Below are 19,995 nucleotides of genomic sequence, written 5' to 3' on the forward strand. Positions count from 1 at the left end.
GGTTTGCCTGAACCTTTTTTCCTCTGCTATGATGGCCAAGGAGTGCTTCATATAGAAGCTGCTCCACTAGTCAGGATCCCCAGACATCAAGAAGTCAAGCCATGGCCAACTCAGGATATATAGGTCACATGAATGAGAAATAAATTTGCATTATTGTTGTTGGGAGTCACCTGGAAGTTTGGGGTTATTTGTTAAAGCAGCATAACCTTGCAAATTCTAACTAATATCCAGTTCTTCCCTCCCTGAGTACCCAGGGATCCTTGTGCAAATGAGACCACCTTCTCCCCAGAGCATTTCACACCAAAAGAGGCTTCTCCAAGAATTCATTTTGCATCTCCTCTCCAAGTCTCCTGCCTGCTTTACATCTGTTTAGTAAATGAGGAGTCTCAACATGTGCCTTGAGGTACCCTTCAGCTTCAACTTCTACAGAAAGTGTTTGGTGGTAAAATTTGCTAAAAAGGGGGGAAAAATAATCTCTCATAAGGCAGAGCCACTGCTTCTGTTTTCCCCAGAGTGGCTTGTACACAGTGGACACCAATGAATGCTTGTCATCTGGGATAATTCTGAGAAGAATTCACAGCATTCTTAGCATAGTTAGAAAACTTGAGTGATGGATGGGAACACCAAGAATTTTCCATCCAAATCTCTACTCACGCCATGGCCCTATTTTAACAACCTTCCTTCTGGCACTGGGAAAAGTTGAGGGCAGGAGGAGAAGGGGGTGACAGCAGATGAGTTGGTTGGATGATGTCACTGACTCAATGGACATGAGTTTGAGCAAACTCCAGTGTATAGTAGACAGAAGCCAGGCGTGCTGCTGTCCATGGGGTCACAAAGGGTCAGAAATGACTGAGCAACTGAACAACAACTCTAAACAAACAAATAATCCTAGAAGCAAAGAGTATGACTAGTTACTTTTGATCTGAGAAAGACAAAGATCCCAGACAGGGCAGGTCAAGCTACCTGATGGAGAATGGAGATTATGCAAGTCATCATGTCTACACAAAGCTGAACCGATCATCACACAGCAGATGTTCTCATGACACAGAAACCAGCATCAGAAGCTCTGCCAGTACAGCCTGGTCTTGACAGTATTTACACCAGAGGAGAGGTCTAACCCCTTTGGTTCAACTAGGCCATCAACTGGTGGGCTACTTTGATGCGCCTATGTCACTCACTGCTCTGGCTGGCAGCACCTGGCCGCTGAGGCCCCACGTGGACACGGGAGCTGAATCAGCCCAGTGCTCCTCTCGGCCAGTGCACATAGCTGGGGGGGGTGGGGGACCAGCCTGGCCTGCCTAGCATGAGCCTGCATGTACGACTGAGTCACTCCAGTTGGCATCCCTCAAGGGCCAACAACGTTTCTGCTTCGGAGGCTGGCACTTCATAATTACAGCTGTGTTTCTGTTGTACCAAATTACCTCACTTAAGAGCCTGAAAATAGCATCCAGACTGAAGGTGCTGGTTGCACAAAGAGGGAAGCTTCGCAAGACTCAGAACCTGGGTGCTGAGCCAGAGGGCAGGGCTGGAAGCTACACCCAAAGTCCTAACGGAGAGAATCCTATGACTCCTCTCTTCTCTCCTCGTGATGGAAACAGAACAGTGCCACGAAATCGTCCACTCCCAAACTGGAAATGAGAACTACCCTGCAGTTCTGTCTCCGTCTTCATTCATTCACTCATTCACGTATTCAATATCTTTATGTACTTCCTCTATGGAACCTACTCACCTTGCCTTCCAGATCACTCCCCTGACCCCTTTGCCCTGTGCCTGGGAGACTGACTTCCACAGACCACATCACCAAGCTCCCTTGCCCTCTAACTGCCAGATGGGCTAGGCTAATGGGAGCAGGAGAAGGAAATTAGGAAGTGGGAGAGGTGCAAAGTCAAAGTGGTAACTCCCCTGTTCCCTTCCTGCTGGGCCAGGTTTTGCAGTAGTTGAATTCTGCTACCTGGGCCACAGCTCCTGGCAGGTGGTCCCTCTGCTAAGATCACTGCAGAGTTCAAATCGTCATCTTCTCCCTTCAGGCCCAGAAGGAGTATATGAATTGTCTAGGGATGTTATAACAAAGTCCCACAAACTAGGTGGCCGAAAACAGTAGAAATGTAAAGCCTCACAGTTCTGAAAGCTAGAAGTCTGAAATCAAGTTGTTAACAAGGCCATGCCTCCTTGAAACTTGTAGAGGAACTTTCTCATGTCTTCTAGCCTCTGGTGGTTACCAACAATCTTTGGCATCCCTGGCTTATAGGTACATCATTCCAATCTCTGTCCCCATTACCACGTGGCTGTCTTCTCCCTGGGTGTGTCTGTGTGAGTCTCCTCTTATGAGGACACCAGTCAGACTGAATGAGAACCCACCCTAATGACCTCATCTTCCCTTGACTACATCTGCAAAGGCCCTATTTCCAAATAAGATCACATTCACAGAACCTGGGACTTAGGACTTCAGACTTTCTTGGGTGACCTATTGGGATAACAGCCTCCCACCGTGGCCAGTCCCCAAACTGGGACTGTTCCAATAGTCCTTTTACTCCTTTATAAACAATTCCTTCATTCTCATCTTTTCCAATTCCTTTTTAGAAAGTGCCATCTGTTTCCTGCCAGGACTCTGACTGAGACCTCTATTGCCTGGCTGCCCTAGGGAACCTAGTAGGTGCCAGAAGGTACCAGAAATACAAAGATGGGCGAACACTACACTGTCCTGCCTTCATAGGGTGCACAGTCTGCCATTTAATCAGCTCAACCAAAATATCACAGAGTAACAGTGCAGCTGGGATGCGATTCAAAGGAGAGGTTCACAGCGCCTTGGACATGCTTAATCGGGAGAGAAAATGTAGTCAGGGAGGTCAGGCAGGGCTTCCCAGGGAGAGGGGCCCTGCTGCAGCCAGAATGTGGAGGATGAGTGGAGTCAACCTGATAAAGAGGGGGCCTTGCCTACACATCCCCACTGGGGCCAAAGGAGAGGACCCAGAAGAGGGGAGTCAGTGTCCCCATTTCCCTCCAATGGCAGATCTACCTTCACTCATATCCCAGTCCAGACACAGGTGACTTCTCTTCAGGAAGGATAAACACCCTCTTCCATCCTCACAGCTGCAGACCTCAGCAGAGAACCCCGGGGCAGTGAGAGCTCCCAAGTCAGGGAGTAAGAGCCCACCCCCAGGGCTACAGGTAAAGAGCAGCAGCATGTCACGGAGGGCACAACAGGGAACAAGCACCCCAGAAACCAAGAAACAGAACCAACAGAGACGCCCAGCACGCACCTCAGCCTCGACAGGTCCAGTATTAAAATCACAGCATCCGTCTGTTCCCAGTTTCACTGGGGTCACCCCAGAACTCCTCATCTGCTCCTCCTCTGAGAAATCATATGTGTTTCTGATTTTACCTCCTCAATCTTTTTTTAAAGTGTATTTTTATTTTCTATTTTTGGGCTGCACTGTGCAGCATGTGGGGTTTTAGAGCCCAAATCAGGGATTGAACCCACATCCTCGGGATTGAACCCATATCCTCTGGATTGGAAGCATGGAGTCTTAACCACTGGACCACCAGGAAAGTGGTTACCTCCACAATCTTTCTCAAACCCGCACCTTCCTCTCCTTCGCCTCTGGCTCCTGCCCTGTTTCAGACCCTCACCATCTCACCCTAGAGCTTGCGTCTGCTCCTTCCCTGTCTGACCTCTACTCTGGCAAATCCACCCACAGAAAACAAGCCATCCCACTTCCCTGAAGGTGGCCCTCCCTGATGCTTCCCTCCCAGGAGGGTACAGTCCAGGTGTCACACACAGGGCTCTCCTTCCCACCAACCTGCTTGCTCTGTTCATCCTCGATCTTCCAACAAGGCCAAGCCACTTTTATTTATTTGTACACATCCCATCATCTCTCCCTCTTTGTGCCATTTTTCAGGTTGTCTCATCCTTCACCATACCCTCTCCCACAATCTAATTAAATCCAACTCAGGCCTAAAATCTTAATTCAGGTGTCAACCCCTCCAAGAAGCCTTCCTTGACTCCCCTCCCCTCTCATTTCCTACCATAGGCTCTTCCATCATTAAATCTAACATCACATGCTCTAAATCTCTGTGGAGCTACTTCCCCCACCAGAATGAAGATTCTTGATGGTAGGGTCCATGTCTAACTTGGTTTGCGATATCTATTGCCTGGCATAGAGGAGATGCTTTAAAAGTAGATAAATGAATGAGTACATGACAACCATATGTGGGTAGACTGTGCCACTTCTGTGCTGGAGTCAGAAGCCCTCAAAATGAACAGAATTTCCACACACACACACACACACACAACCATCACTATTAGTGGGTCCCACCCAGTATTCCGTCTACTGATCATGCTTCCAACATATAGAAGCTGCTTTAATGGTGTTTGTTTTGCTCCGCCCCTACCCTAGTAGGTAGTATATGGAAGCGTCTGCCTTGCAGATATTGTGTGATTTATCCTTTTTAAGCTGCAGTTTTCCATGTGTAAAATGGACGCTATTACAGTATCCACTGAACAGAATTACTGTGAAAATTGAATGAAATAAAATAAAGTGTATGGTCAGAACTTAGTAAACAGTAGATATCACTACATTGGAAAATGGTGCTGATGAGAGACACACAGGTAAATGCAGTGGGAATTCAGAGGTGAGAATGCACGTGAATACTGTTGTTTTTAGTAAAACATCCCTACCCCTCAAAAAAAGGTTTTTTATACATAATCGATAGCTCTGGGAAATTCCACTGTTGTGGGTTTACTGTGTTGTTATAAAAGGCAGTGTTTGCATTCACTTGCCAGGCTTAACAGATGTGCATGCAATGGCAGCAAGAACCAGAAACGCATGGAAAGAGAAAAAAATCAGTGCGTTAGGCCAAGATTTCCCAAGACTTCGGTCAGGCTCCTAGAGAAATTGTGCATGTTCACCTCCTGCTGCTGGGCGAAGTGGTGGGAGGGAAGGCCTGGCTCATCATCTTACAGAATCAAAAGCGTTATAAACTCATTTGTTCCCAGCCCAGGTCCAAAAGCTAATCCTCATCCTAGTGATAGTAGGTGATCATTTGATGAGTCCCATCTGCAGATGAGAAAGTCCAGGACTGGAGGCCAAGATCATGATTCCTGTTGTGGTTTCCCGGGGGCCAGGCCAGTTCCTGTTCATCTTCCCTCCTCAGCAACCTCCTCGCTTACAGAAGTCCTCTTGGCAAGACAATGGGAGGAGTGGAAGCTTTTTCAGCTTCAGCATCAATCAACAAATATTCAATGGGCAACTTCAGAGCACCCAGTCTGTGCCAGATCCATTGGGCAAGTTTTGCAGATTTAAAAAGGATGTACACTGAACAGCAAAGGAAACCATCAATAAAAGGAAATCTACAGAATGAGCTGGAGAAGGTATTTGCAAATAGTGTATCTGATAAGGGGTTAATATTCACAATATATAAAGAATCCATACAACTCAATAGTGAAAAAACAAACAACCTGATTAAAAAATGGGCAGAGGAAATAAATAGATCTTTTCCCAAAGAAGTACAAATGACCAACAGATCCATGAAAAGCTGCTCAACATCACTAACTGTCAGGGAAATGGAAATCAAAACCATAAGATATCACTTCATATCTGTTACAATGGTCATCATCAAAGAGACAAGTGATCAAAAGTATTGATGAGAATGTAGAGAAAAGGTAGCCTGAGTTGGTGGAAATAAAAAGTGGTTCAGCCACTACAGAAAACAGTTTGGAGGATCCTCAAACAGTTAAAAATAGAACTACCATAGGATCCAGCAATCCCATTTCTGGGGATATATCTGAAGAAATGAAATCACCGTCTCAAAAAGATGTCTGCACCCCATGCTCACTGCAGCATGATTTACAGTAACCATAGAAACAACCTAAGTGGCAATCAACAAACAGATGGATAAAGAAAATGTGGTGTGCATATACACAGTGGAATGCTATTCGGCCATTAAAAAGAAGGAAATCATGCCATTTGCCTCACCATGGGTGGACCTTGAGGATACTATGCTACGTGAAATGTCAAAGAATGACAAATACCATATGATCTCACTTGTACGTGGAATCTAAAAAAGCCAAAGTCACAGAAACAGAAAACAGACTGGTGTTGCCAGAGCTGGGGGAGAGGGGAGTAATGGGTGAAGGTGGTCACAAGGTACAAACTTTCAGTTATAAGATAAATCAGTTCTGGGATGTAATGTATGTCACGGTGAGCACAGTTATCTGCCTCTTACCTTCCAGCCCTGCACTGCCCGATGCAGTAGCCTCTGGCCATATGTGAACTGTTACTCGAAATGTGACTGAGCTGAACGGAGATGTGACACAAGTGTGAAATATACACTGGCTTTCAAAGACTTGGTGTAAAAGAAAGGAATATAAAATATCTTCTTAAACTTGTGTTTATTACACATAGAAATGGTAATATTTTAGATATATTGGGTTAAATAAAATGTATTATGACAATTGATTTCCTATGTACTTTCTCAGCATGACTACTGGAACATTTTGAATTACATTTGTTTTTCAAATTCTATTTCCATTGGAGAGGGCAGTTCTATATTGACCTCACAGTCTGCTGCGAGCATTAAATCAATAAACCCAAGAAGAGCACTTAGCACCGAGCCCAGAACAAAGCACCCAATAGCTAGTCTGAATGTTAGAAAGACCAGTGTTTTTCCAAAGTTATAGAGCCACATTTCCTTTTTCAAGCAACTTCCTCTAACAGATTTTTTTTAAAAGCACTTCTGATTAAAACAAAGGGGTGTCCTCTCCAGTTGCCCATTCACCGTGGGCACCACCTCCACAGCTTGGAAACCCATGGGGTGAGATCAGCTACACCTATGGCTAATTCATGTTGATGTGTGGCAGAAATCAAGCCAATGCTGTAAAGCAATCATCAATCAATTAAAAATAAATAAATACAGTTTCTTAAAAAAAAAATAAGTGTCCTGCAGGCTTTTGCATCACACATCTGTAATTTCAGAGAAGGTAAGAACGTGGTACTGGACAAAATCAAGGTGTCTGTGGCAGAACTTTCCAAATGGTCATGGAGAGTTTCCCTGGTGGTCCAGTGGTTAAGAATCAGCCTGCAAAGCAGGAGACGCCAGTTCGATCCCTGGTCTGGGAAGATCCCACGTGGGGCAGGGCCATTAAGCCCATGCACCACAACTAGAGAAAGCCTTTGTGCAAGGAGCAAGGCCCAGCACAGCCAAAAATAAACTAAAAAAACAATTTTTTTTTAATGGTCACAGATCTTAAATGTTCTCACCACAAAAAAAGAAACGATGATTCGGTGATGTAATGGAGTTGTTCGCTAAGGCTATGGTGGAAATCATGTTGCAAAAGAGAAGCATATCGAATCAACATGTTGGAGGACTTCCCTGGTGGTACGGTGACTAGGTAACCCACTTGCCAATGCAAGGGACATGGGCTCAATCCCTGATCCAGGCTGATCAGGAAGATTCCACATGCTGAGGTTAACCAAAGCCCGTGTGTCACAGCCACTGAGCCTGTGCTCCACAACAAGAAAAGCCACCGCAGTGAGAAGACCAGGCACCGCAACAAAGAGTAGCCCCAACTCACCGCAACTAGAGAAAGCCCACACAGCAGTGAAGACCCAGTGAAACCAAAGGGCGGGGGGGAAAGAATTCAACGCGTTGTACACCTCAAACTTACTTACACGATGTTATATGTCAAGTATATCTCAATAAAAATTAATCAAATGCCAAAAGAATGATCATGGAAAAAAACTACTAGTTTGCTTGGGAGAATCAAAGTGGTTTGGTACCATGTCTAGACAGTCCAGAAATCAAGGTGTCATGAATGCAAACGGGGTCACCTGTGGGCCCCTGGATCATCACCTGCCCACACAATACCTACACACCACAGCAGCTCTCTCCTGCTTCTCACGAGGGCTAGCTCCACAGAAGGGTAACAGGGGACGCTCAGCCCAGACTCCACAATGACTCTGCTGTTCTGAAGGCAGCTCTGGGTCCAGTGGGTCCTGCTGTCTGCCAGGCAAGTCTCCCAGCTCTCGCTGTAGCTCTCGTCCCTGGCGCTGATGTGAGTGTGTGTGTGTGTGTGTGTGTGTGTACAGGGACAGCAGCCAGCTCTTTGCCGGGCTCTCTAACAAGTTCCGCGAGTCTGTTTGTTAAAGAAAAATTCCAGTGGGTGCATCCAACACATGGAACTCAAGAACAGAAATTATATTTATCCGCCCCACTGCCAAAGAGATCACATGCCCCGTGAGTCACTCCAGATGTGCTCAAAAACAGAGTCTCTCTGTGGAAGCCCAGTGCCCCAATCCCAGGGAGAGTAGGAGTAACAGAGGTCCCACTCCTGTCCTCCCCAGGAGTAACAACCACTCTACCCTTGGGAGGTAGGAGAGGGCGTCTCTGCACATCTGAAGACGGAGGGGTGGTAAGAACCTCACCACTGGCCTGGGAGGACCAGGACAGGCATACCTGTGGCTCCTGGGGTCCCCTTGGGTTCGAGGGCGACATCTCCCTTTTTGGAGGAAAAGATGTGTTGGAAGACATTGCTGCTTCTGCTGCTGTATTCCGATGCTCAGGCCACTCTGTCTCACAGGTGGACCAGGGGTGAGTTGTCTTTCCTTTATTTGTTTGATGCTTATGATTCTTTCTTGAATATCATTAGGAATCTTGAGGGGTGGAGGGAACAGAAGGAAATTAGAAGCCCTGTGCCCTCCTTTGATCTCCTCTCTATCAAACGCTTTATGCTTCTCAACAGGCTAGAAGGTGTTAGAAGGTGATGGGGGAAATGACACCCCAAAAAATCAAAGCCACTGAGAAAATGGGATTGAGGTGGAGAGTGCAGAGAGCATCCCTCCCTGACAGGCCGGGGAGAAGGTCATCTTTGTTTTGTAGAATGTGGACAGACTCCTGCAAGTGCCCTCCAGGCTGCCAGCTGGGCAGGGCATGGGGAGAGCAGGTGCCCAGGGCTGATGCTAATATGATGGCAATGGGGGTGCTGGCCGGCCAGAGTTCTGCTCCCTGGGACGTGGCGTGTCCACGTGGAGGGCTCCACACTGCTTCCTGAGCAGGAGTGGTCACACCTTTCCAGCTGGAGACAGCTGGCCCAGCAACAGAAGAGGAATAGTAATCCCCTCAGCAACCTCGTGTCTGCCTGGCTGCTCCCACCCTGGCCAGGCTCCCCTGGAAAGGAAGAAGCCCAGCAAGGCTTCTCCCCACGGCCGACTTCCTTCCCCTCGGGACGCGGCTCCTCAGAGCTGGCCTGGCATCTTTTTCTGGTTCCCGTGGGCAGACACTGGCAGCACCTCTGGTCAACTAAGGTTTATCACTTAGGAAGCGAGGGGCCCATCATGCTGACCACTGCATGCCGATCTGAACTGAAATCTTTCTGCTGCCTAAAGTCAGTGAGATCTCTGTCCTGGAAAGAACTGGAAAAAGAAGTCAGGTTCGCTGGTATTCCCAGAGATCCAAAGTGGGGTGAAGACGGCACAACAGCAAGGGGGTGAGCCCCCTCTGGTTCTCAAGGAGAGAGTCAGGGAAGGAAGAAGGGGCCAGCTGGGGCACGGAGCAGCATGGAGCAGGTGGATCTGATATGGGGAAAAGCAAGAGTCAAGGCACTTATTAGGGTTCTTACTCCCTCACTTGTAAACCTGAGATTAGGGACTTGTCAGTTCTCTATACTGGGCTGTGAAATGATTCTTGTCTATGGGGTTGTACAGAGTCGGACACGACTGAAGCGACTTAGCAGCAACAGCAGGGACAAATAATTAATGAAGCATTTCCCCCCCTTTTTTTTTCTGGTAAACATCACCCACACAAACACACTTCCCTGCTCATCATGTGCACAAATTGGGGGAGCAACACTTGGAAGCACAGAGCAAAGAGACCTTGGTGTTGTGTTCTGTCGTTTACCCCTGTGTGACACTGGGCCTACCTTAATTTGCCTATTAAAAAAGGATGATAATATCCACTCTTCCTAACACACAGGCTGTTAGAAAGCCAAATGAGATGGTTTGATTTTTTTTTTTACGAGTCTTGTAAATACAATATAGCTGCATCATGAACTGCAAGGAACTCAAGAAAGTTCTGCCTCTAATTGGCTGTGTGATGTCTGGCAAGTCTCTTGACCTCTCTGAGCTTTAGTTCATGGACACATAACATATTATAACATATGTTATAACATAATAACATAATATTAATGTTAATAACAACATAACATAATAACAAAAAGTGACCCTTATTGCGTTGTCATGTGAGGGTCATATTCAAATATGTAAATAAAACGCTTCCTAGATAATGAGGAGCTATATCAAGGTCAACTACTACCTACCACTTAAAAAAATTTCATTAAAGAAAGTGTGAGGTTCTCAACAGAAAACCTACAGGTTCTACAGCAACATCCAGAGAGCAGTTGCTCCAGCCCTCTAACTCACTCTTCCCTGGGGAAGGTCTGCCCCCCCACCCCCATATCGATAACAATCTATGTAAAGACACAAAGCCAACACAGCTGAAATAGAGGCCTCCATGAGCCCGCTGATACTAAGTGTTGGATTAGCGGTTCATGTCAGCGTTCAGAGCCAACAAATGATATGGGAGCCCTTCCAACCATCATCAAGTCTTCCATGCGGTTGATTTTTTAAAATTCATTTTTAACATTTTGTCTAATCATGAAAATAATCCACAGTTGTCATTTTTTTAAGATGGAATGGGAGTCACACCTGAAGAAAACCAATTTTTCCAAACACATAAACTGTCTCTTTCACCTTCATCCTTACCCCAAGCCCACCCCCGCCTCCACCACCAGGCCTAATTTAGAAGAATCCCCTATGGAAAGAGTCGGAGGGCGACTTCTCCCTACAAAGTCCTCCTCCACCCGTCCCGCAGCACCACCCCAGCCTCCACCCTCCCCCTCCGCCTGGCCCCTCGGGTGAAAGTGGAGAAATAAACCCAACAGGAATACACCCTGCGGCAGGACATCTTTTTTCCCCTACCATTCTCCCCGCCTCTCCCTCAGACACGCTCTCTAGGATTCCGCCCTGGGAGGTGGCTGCTCCAGCCTCACCGACTGGATTGAGACTAAATGGCTCACCTGTGGTTAGCGAGGCCTCCTGGAAGTGGACACACCTGGCCCAAGTCCTCATCCCACCCTGTCCTGCCGGCGCATCACTTGAGGGACTGCAGGGAACCTAGCCAGTCTTAAAAAACAGAAAGAAATACATGCATGAATTCCTATAAATATTTAATTTTTATTCCATATACATGTCATTTCTTGTTTAAGTAGTTTCATAAGGAAGGTGGCTCTTCGGTGTCCTTTTCAGCTGTCCAGTTCAGTGTTTTGTGGATTTTCAATCATGAATGTTCTGTGGAGGGAAGGGCCCCAGGTAGGGACTGACTCACTGGTCCAGCATGACCGAGTGGCCACTTCGTTTGCTGCATGTCAGTGCATTTATGCAGCTGTCATTCTGAACACTAACAGGTAGGAAACCTGGAGGAAGGGAAGAAGTTAACACGCCCCCAGATCCCTCCGTTGAAAGCCTAGAGCTCGACCTCACTCCTGCGCTCAATTTCTAGCAGCAGAGCCTTGCTGTCCTCATCCGCGCCTCTCCATCCCTTCCAGGTGCTCCCAGCATTCCCTGACTCCACTTGGGCGGTGGGGCTCCCCCTGGGCGGTGGGGCTCCCCTTGGGTGGTGGCATATTCTGGCCAAGGGGAGCCAACTCACAGCAGCCCTTTCAGAGGCGCTCCAGGAAGACGCCCAGCACAGGGACTAAGATTCTGGCTTCTTCAGAATAGCACTGTGTTTCTAAAGGCAAGGTTTCCCAGCCACCCTCTGCCCCCCATCTAATGCCTGATGATCTGAGGTGGAGCCGATGTAATAATAGAAATAAAGTGCACAATAAATGTAACGCACTTGAATCATCTTGAAACCATCCCCCACCCCAGTCCATGAAAAAATTGTCTTCCACGAAACCAAAAAGTTTGGGGACTGCTGCCTGAAGGGCTGGCCCAGGAGCCAAAAAGTAAATGACATCAGTAGGATTTGGCAAAAGATCTTTTATAAATGAGGGCTTTTCCTTTCCACATCCATGGCTGTTTCCATAGAGTCGCTTCAACTGATTGATGAGAAATTTGAGTCCTTCCCAACAAGGTCTTTGGCACAGATGCTGTACACAGTTACACAGAAGCCACAGTCTTAATACCGTTCTGTTTGTTTGCCTTTTTAACCTATTTGAGAGACGGGAGGGAAGAAGAGATTTCTGTCACACGTTATAAAAGTCAACAAGAAGACCAGGCTCAAAGCAAAAATAGGCTCTCCTGTTTAGGCAGGCTTCCGCCTGCAGGTCTGGGCAAGAAAGCTTGAAGGAGCTAAGGCATAGAGAGCAAGGCAGGTGCCAGTCTTGACTGAAATAATTAAAAGTAGCTTCTCTGGTGTGAAGAAAAGGGAGCCTTTCTTTGCTGTTGGTAGGAATGTAAGTTAGTGCAGCCACTATGGAGAACAGTATGGAGGTTCCTCAAAAAATTAAAAATAGAGCTACCATATGATCCAGCAATCCCACCTCTGAGAACATATCTGAAGAAAACTTTAGCTGCAAAAAATACACGCACCTCAATGTTCATAGCGGCACTATTCACAATAGCCAAGACACGGAAGCAACCTAGATGTCCATTGACAGAAAATGGATAAAGAAGATATGGTAGCGATATACAATGGAATACTATTCAGCCATAAAAATGAAATAATGCCATTTGCAGCAACATGGGTGGATCTAGAGGTTATTGTAGTAAGTGAAGTCAGACAGAGGAAGATAGATATCATATGATACCACTTATATGTGAAATCTAAAATATGCTACAAATGAACTTGTTTACAAAACAGAAACAGACACAGAAGACAAACATGCAGTTACTAAAGGAGAAAACGGGTGGGAGAGGGATGAATTAAAAATTTGGGATTAGCAGATACAAACTGCTGCTGCTGCTGCTGCCAAGTCACTTCAGTCGTGTCCGACTCTGTGCGACCCCATAGACGGCAGCCCACCAGGACTCCCCCGTCCCTGAGATTCTCCAGGCAAGAACACTGGAGTGGGTTGCCATTTCCTTCTCCAATGCGTGAAAGTGAAAAGTGAAAGTGAAGTCGCTCAGTCGTGTCCGACTCTTAGCGACCCCATGGACTGCAGCCCACCAGGCTCCTCCTCCCATGGGATTTTCCAGGCAAGAGTACTGGAGTGGGGTGCCATTGCCTTCTCTGCAGATACAAACTACTATATATAAAACAGATAAAAATAAGGACTTACTGTATAGCACAGGGAACCATATTCAACATCTTATATAACCTATAATGGAAAAGAATACATGTATTTATGTGTGCTCAGGTGCTTAGTCATGTCCAACTCTTTGCAACCCCATGGACAGAAGCCCACCAGGCTCTTCTGTCCGTGGAGTTTTCCAGGTAAGAATACAGGAGTGAGCTGCCATTTCCTACATCTGAAGATCTTTGGCTTCTACTCTCAGGGAGATGAGAAGTCACAGAAGTTCCCCGGCAGAAGATTGATATCATGGAACCTATGTTTTCACAGAATTGCTCTAGTTGCTTTGTTAAGAATACAGTGAGGTGGATGGACTTCCTTCCAGTGGTTAAGACTCCGTGCTTCCATCGCAGGGAGCATGAGTTTTATGCCTGGCAGGCAAACTAAGATCCCTCCTTGTGTGGCATGGTCAAAAAAAAGGAATGCAGTGAGGATGCTGATGGCAGCCAAGGATGGAAGCGGAAGCACTATTAGGAGAAATGTTCATGGTTTAGACACCTGGAGGTTAGCAGGGATGTGGTAAGAAGTAGCCAGATCCCAGGTATGTTTTGAAGGTAAAGCCAACAAGATTTGCTGATTCGTTGGGTGTGAAATGTGAAAGATGAGAAAAGGCAAGGATGACTCATGACTCCCAGGTTTGGGCTTGAGCAGCTGGGAGAGATGGAAAGACAGCAGACAAAGCAGGAGAGGAGGAACAGGTGCGAGGGGTGGTGGGGACTGGCATTGGGTCAGGCATCTGGAAAGACAACTATTACAAATTCAAAAGGAGATTCCCGTAGGCAGTTGGCTATCTAGAAATCTGACCTGGAAATACAAAGCAGACGATCAGTACGGAAGTCAGGGTGGTGAGGAGAGAGGAGTCTCGCATCCTGACACAGGCTGAAGCCAGGAGTCAGCAATACGAAGAGATGGATGAGGAGTAAGAGCGGCCGGCAAGAGAGGATTTTTTTTTAAGCAGCAGCAAGCAGCAATGTGTTTTCATGCCAATTTGAAAACTCAGTAGAGAAGGGAAAACTAATGATGTGTGAGAGAAAGGTAGAAAGGTGAGTGAGTCTTTATTGGAGACCTGATCCAAGGCTCTAGATGAGAGCAGGGAAACAATAACAGAAGGGAAGTCAGAGGATCCAGGCAAGAGGTGGGTAACTGGTATCAGGAGAAAGGAGGAGGTGTGGAATCATCTATTTCATGCTGAAATAGAGTGAAAGGAATCAGGAAATGTGAGTAACGGTTAGGCAGCATTTCAGACCCCTCTTGAGAATGTTGTTGTTCAATCGCTCAGTCGTGTCTGACTCTTTGAGACCGCATGGACTGTAGCACACCAGGCTTCCCTGTCCTTTACTATTTCCAGGAGTTTGCTCAAATCCATGTCCATTGAGTCAGTGATGCCATCTAACCATCTCATCCTCTGCCACCCACTTCTCCTCCTGCCTTCAATGTCTCCCAGGATAAGGATCTTTTCCAATGAGTCAGCTCTTCACATCAGGTGGCCAATGTATTGGAGCTTCAGCATCAGTCCTTCAGTGAATATTCAGGACTGATTTTAGGATTGACTAGGTTGATCTCCTTGCAGTCCAAGGGACTCTCAAGAGTCTTCTCCAACACCACAGTTCAAAAGCATCACTTCTTTGGCACTCAGCCTTCTTTATGATCCAACTCACATCTGTACATGACTACTGGAAAAGCCACAGCTTTGACTATACATACCTTTGTTGGCAAAGTGATGTCTCTGTTTTTGAATATGCTGCCTAGGTCTGTCACAGCTTTTCTTCCAGGGAGCGTCTTTTAAATCCATGACTGCGTCGCTGTTTGCAGTGATTTTGGAGCCCAAGGAAATAAAATAATTTTGCATAACACATTATAAATCAAAGTTAGAGATCTGTTTTAAAAACATGTGTGATTCATTTAAGAGTATGTTTTACACCATATGCATTCATTCATTTCTAATTAACTACAAGTATACTTCCTGTAAGACCTCCCTGGTGACTCAGACCAGGATCTGCCTGTAATGCAGGAGACCTGGGTTCAATCCCTGGGTCAGAAGATGCCCTGGAGAAGGGAATGGCTACCCACTCCAGTATTCTTGCCTGGAGAAGTCCATGGATGGAGGAGCCTGGCGGCCTACAATCCATGGGGTTGAAAAGAGTCAGACATGATTGAGCAACTAACACAGACAACACACACACACGAACGAACACACGTACACACCCTGCCAGTGAGATTGGAGGAGTTTTTGTTCACCTGGTTTTTGGTTTTGCTTTGTTATTATTAATTTTTAGTTTGTATTGAGTAGAGTTGATTAACAGTGTTTTATCGGTTTCAGGTGTATAGCAAAGTGATTCAGTTATACATATACATGTATCTATTCTTCAACTTTTTTTTCCTATTTAGGTTCTTACCGAGTAGTGAGCAGAGTTCCCTGTGCTATACAATAGGTCCTTCTTGGTTATCTATTTTAAATATAGCAGTGTTGGGTTTTGAAGCCCATGAAACCTGGATTTTAATCTCAGTCCTTATTACAAACCAGTTAGGTGGCCGAAGGCAAGTTTCTTAGCCTCCAAGTTTCTTCATCTATAAAATGGAATGTGAACACTTACCTCACAAGGTACAAAAAGCCCCCTGCCCCACACGCACCGTCAAACAGCCACAGCAGCCTGAGGGGTATGTGCAGAAGTAGGGCATGGGAGGAGGCGGGGAGGGGCCATCTTTGAGATTCCTGTGCTCCCCACACAGACTTTCTAAAGCAATAACCAGCCCCAGGCCAGAGGCTGACCTTATTTCTAACAATCTTCCCCAAACTGTTATTATTTTAAAAACTTTAAGAACAAGGGCTACTGGAAACAATGTTTCCATTATTAAACACAGCTTTCATCAGGAAGCCTTTTCTTCCCAACTCTTGAGAATTAGTGGTCCACCAGCGAGTCTGCACCTTAAAGGAAGTGACTGTTCCCGGGGAAATAATTGAGTGAAGAAAGTGCAGGTCTGAATAACTTTAGGGCTCATGCTGGGACCTTGTTCCCTTCTCTGCCCTTCCCCTGCTGCTGAGTGATTTTTTATTTTTTTAAAGAGAACAAGACCTTTCATTTCACAATCACAAAGAAGACATAAAGAAGTTGCTCTCAGATCCTCGAAAAGGGGTTTCATGGTCAGAAGAAGACATAGCCCACATCTGTTCCTCCTCCCGCCAAGGAAAGTGCAGCCCTCCTTGTGTCTCCATCTCTGTATCCGAGAACACAAGGGTCTCGGTCTCTTCAGTTCAGTTCAGTTGCTCAGTCGTGTCTGACTCTTTGCGACCCCATGGACCACAGCACGCCAGGCCTCCCTGTCCATCACCAATTCCCGGAGTTTACTCAAACTCATGTCCATTGAGTCGGTGATGCCATCCAACCATCTCATCCTCTGTTGTCCCCTTCTCCCGCCTTCAATCTTTCCCAGCATCAGGGTCTTTTCAAATGAGTGAGTTCTTCGCATCAGGTGGCCAACGTATTGGAGTTTCAGCTTCAGCATCAGTCCTTCCAATGAATATTCAGGACTGATTTCCTTTAGGATGTCTCTTTCACCTCTTCAGATGCCCGCATAAGGCCCTGTCAGATGGGAAGCAGCTCTCAACTCTAGCAGCGCACCCGCTGCTTGGCAGTGGGTCTGGATAACCCAGTGGTTACGGACCCTGCCTGTCTTTTGCAACACCTGGGAGCTGTCAGGAGTCCCGAAGCCTACATCCATCCACCCCAGAGATGCCTGAGAACTGGCCTGGGAGGTAATTTTGGGCATTTAGGCCTTTAAAGTTTCCAGGTGATTCTAAGGCATGGTCAAAGTTGAGAACTTGGAGTGGCCACTCAGCCTGGCCAGCTCCTTCTACACAGCCTTTGGTCGAGCACCCTCTGATTCTCAACCCAGGCTGCCATTCGAAGCACCTAGAAAGCTTTCAAAAAGTTGACTATCCCAATCACACCCTAGTCACTTCAATCAGAACTTCTCCGGGTGCCCTGGGTGACTCTCACGTGGGGTCAAGCTTGCTAACACGTGGAGTAGATGCCTTGTCCTCTTCAGCTCCACAGGCAGAGGCCGCAAGTGAGCAGAGGCTCACTCCAGCCCTAAAATCTATGCTTCTGTGGGAAAGGGGCACTTTTCTGGCAAAGAGAACAAATTCTGCTAAAATTCTGGGCGAGGAACTACTGTTCTGGAGTTCATAGGCTCTGTCCCCCAAGGTGGTCTCGGGAAGTAGGGCTGTCCCTCTGCCCGTCCAGGTCCCCTTCAATGTAAGGATCCAGTCTGCAACATCTGCATCTTGTGTGCACCCTGAAAGCCTGCCAGGTTCTCCACCAGGCAGACAGAAATCTGAAAAAGCATATTTATCCAAGCCCCTGAGGAACTTGTGGGCTAGATAATAAATGGATTACAGAGACGGCAGTATTACAGCAGTTCTACAGCCAGGCAGTTTTTCCACGAGGTTGGGATCCTACCAGTGAGCTTTTCAGGAAATGTCCTTTACATCAAAGATGTTTCACTGTTATCACTTCTGATAGAAATCCTTCTAAATGCTTCTGCAGTTCCCTTCTTCAACATTGTACTCTGGACATCACTGGACCCTTCGCTGATGGCCCAAGGTCACCATATTCAAGAAACAGAGCAATAGTGTATAATTATGCAAATTGTGTTTTGCACAACTTCAGGGGATTAACCTTCCCTTGAAGTCTCACCTGTTTTTATAGCTATTCGCCCAGTTTTCTGGTAGATCACAACCAAGTGTCTCAAAGAAGTGTCCCATTTTTCTTACATCTGGCAGTGGGCTTGCCAATCCTTTCTGCACCGTGTCTTGGGACATGGAGGGGTTAAGGGGATGGATGGGGCCACCTGCTTCTAGCCTGATGGATCCAGGAGAAGTGCAGTTTCTAATGACTATTCCTACAGTGGGCTTCTCGTGTGGCTCAGTGGTAAAGGATTCACCTGCCAATGCAGGAAACTTGGGTTCGATCCCTGGGTCAGTCAGATCCCCTGGAGAAGGAAATGGCAACATACTCCAGTACTCTTGCCTGGGAAGTCCCATGGACAGAGGAGCCTGGCAGGCTCTAATCCATGGGGTCACAAAGAGTTGGACACAACTTAGTGACTAAACAGAAACAACAATTCCTATAATATTCTGTCTTCTCTTTCTCATGTCCTCTGTCAGCTCCTCATTCTTGGTCCTCTCTGCCTCTAGCAGTTCGCCCATCTTCTCCCAGCTATTCCATCTCTATGCAGCCACTGAGGAACTTCTGTGTCAAGTCACTGATTTTATATCCAATGTGTTTCTGAGTCAAGCCCTTGGCGCCACACACCCCCAGAGCCAGGGTCAGGGTCTGTGCAGCTCTCTTCCTACACGTCGTCACCTGTGCTTAGATTCTTGGCAGCCCTACTCCAGGTGGGAGGGGAGTAAGGCAGAAGTCTGAGTCTGGTTCAAATGGTTGTCAATAAACATAAACCAGTACACTTCATTCTGATGAAGTGCTGAAATGTGCAGTGTTAGTAGGAAACAGTAGTATTAGGGAGCTGTTTGTTGAATTGGGGGTGGGGGAGGGGGGTGGTCAACTGTTTGCTCATCTCTTTTTATATTTGTATTGAAATATAGTTGATTTCTAATGTGTTAGTTTCAGGTGTACAGCCAAGCGACTCAGTTATATGTATCAAGATTCTTTTTCTAGATCCTTTTCCATTACATGTTATTACAAGATATTGGGTATAGTTCCCTGTACTATCCAGTAGGTCCTTGTTGCTTATCTATTCTATATATAATAGTGTGCCTCTACTAATCCCAAACGCCTAATTTACCCCTCCCCTCCACCTTTGGTAACCATCGGTTTGTTTTCTACGTCTGTGAGTCTATTTCCATTTTGTAAATAAGTTTCATTTTATTTTAGATTCCACATATAAGCAATATCATGTATGTTTTCCTCTGACTTCCTTCCCTTAGCATGATCATCTCTAGTTGCACCCATGTTGCTGCAAATGGCATTACTTCATTCTTTTTGATATCTGAGTAACATCCCATTGTTTATGTATATGTGCCACTTCTTTATCCATTCATCTGTCAATGAACACTTAGGTTGCTTCTATGTCTTAACTACTATAAATGTTTTTGTTCTAACATAAAGGCCCGTGGGGATTCATACTCCTTAGACATACATATTTTTCAAAACTTTCTGAAATGATTCTGATAAGAAGCCAGGTTTGAAATTATTGGTGTGAAATAGTAACCTCTGATATGCCTGGGACTCTCTGGGACACAGCAGGGCGGTCTGTCACCTCTCCCCCTCTGCATCCACCACCACTCGGAGTCACTTTCAGGAATGGCTGGCTGACCTTGGAGTTCACCCGCGGGGAAAAGCCAGTGCACACAGCAAGCTCTCAAGCTCACTCTTAATTTCTTGCAGCTGTGCTCTTCCCTGCCGCCTACCGGCCAAAGAGATCCTCAACGCTGCCCTTGAACCCCGTCCTGCAGAGCTCCCTGGAGGAAGTAGAACTGCTCTATGAGGTAGGCAGAGGGCAGAATGAGCAACCCAAGTCACGGAGAAGGCATTGCTCCTTCTCTGTGGTTTTTGGAGGAGTGACCTGAGCCCCTGACAGAGAGTGGCCTCTGCTGCCTGGGGAACCAGACTAGACTTGTGTGTGGAGGTCCCAGAAGCCTGCCCACCTCAAAGGCAAGTGGTCTTCGTACTCCTCTCTCCTGTCCC

At 46.5% G+C, this 19,995-nt stretch overlaps 1 protein-coding gene across 1 annotated transcript in view; it reads left to right on the plus strand.

Annotated features, from left to right (window-relative positions):
• Nucleotides 1-8,244: 8,244 nt before the first annotated feature.
• The window catches only part of FAM180A (family with sequence similarity 180, member A), a 13,894-nt gene continuing 2,143 nt past the window's right edge, over nucleotides 8,245-19,995 (plus strand). Inside the window, exons 1-2 of the mRNA XM_010831624.1 lie at nucleotides 8,245-8,589; nucleotides 19,696-19,796. Coding sequence (XP_010829926.1) covers nucleotides 8,514-8,589; nucleotides 19,696-19,796 — 177 coding nt within the window. The 5' untranslated portion in view covers nucleotides 8,245-8,513. The remainder of the gene's footprint in view (nucleotides 8,590-19,695; nucleotides 19,797-19,995) is intronic.

Source organism: Bison bison, unplaced genomic scaffold, assembly GCF_000754665.1.
Source record: "Bison bison bison isolate TAMUID 2011002044 unplaced genomic scaffold, Bison_UMD1.0 scf7180017864530, whole genome shotgun sequence".
NCBI lineage: Eukaryota > Metazoa > Chordata > Mammalia > Artiodactyla > Bovidae > Bison > Bison bison.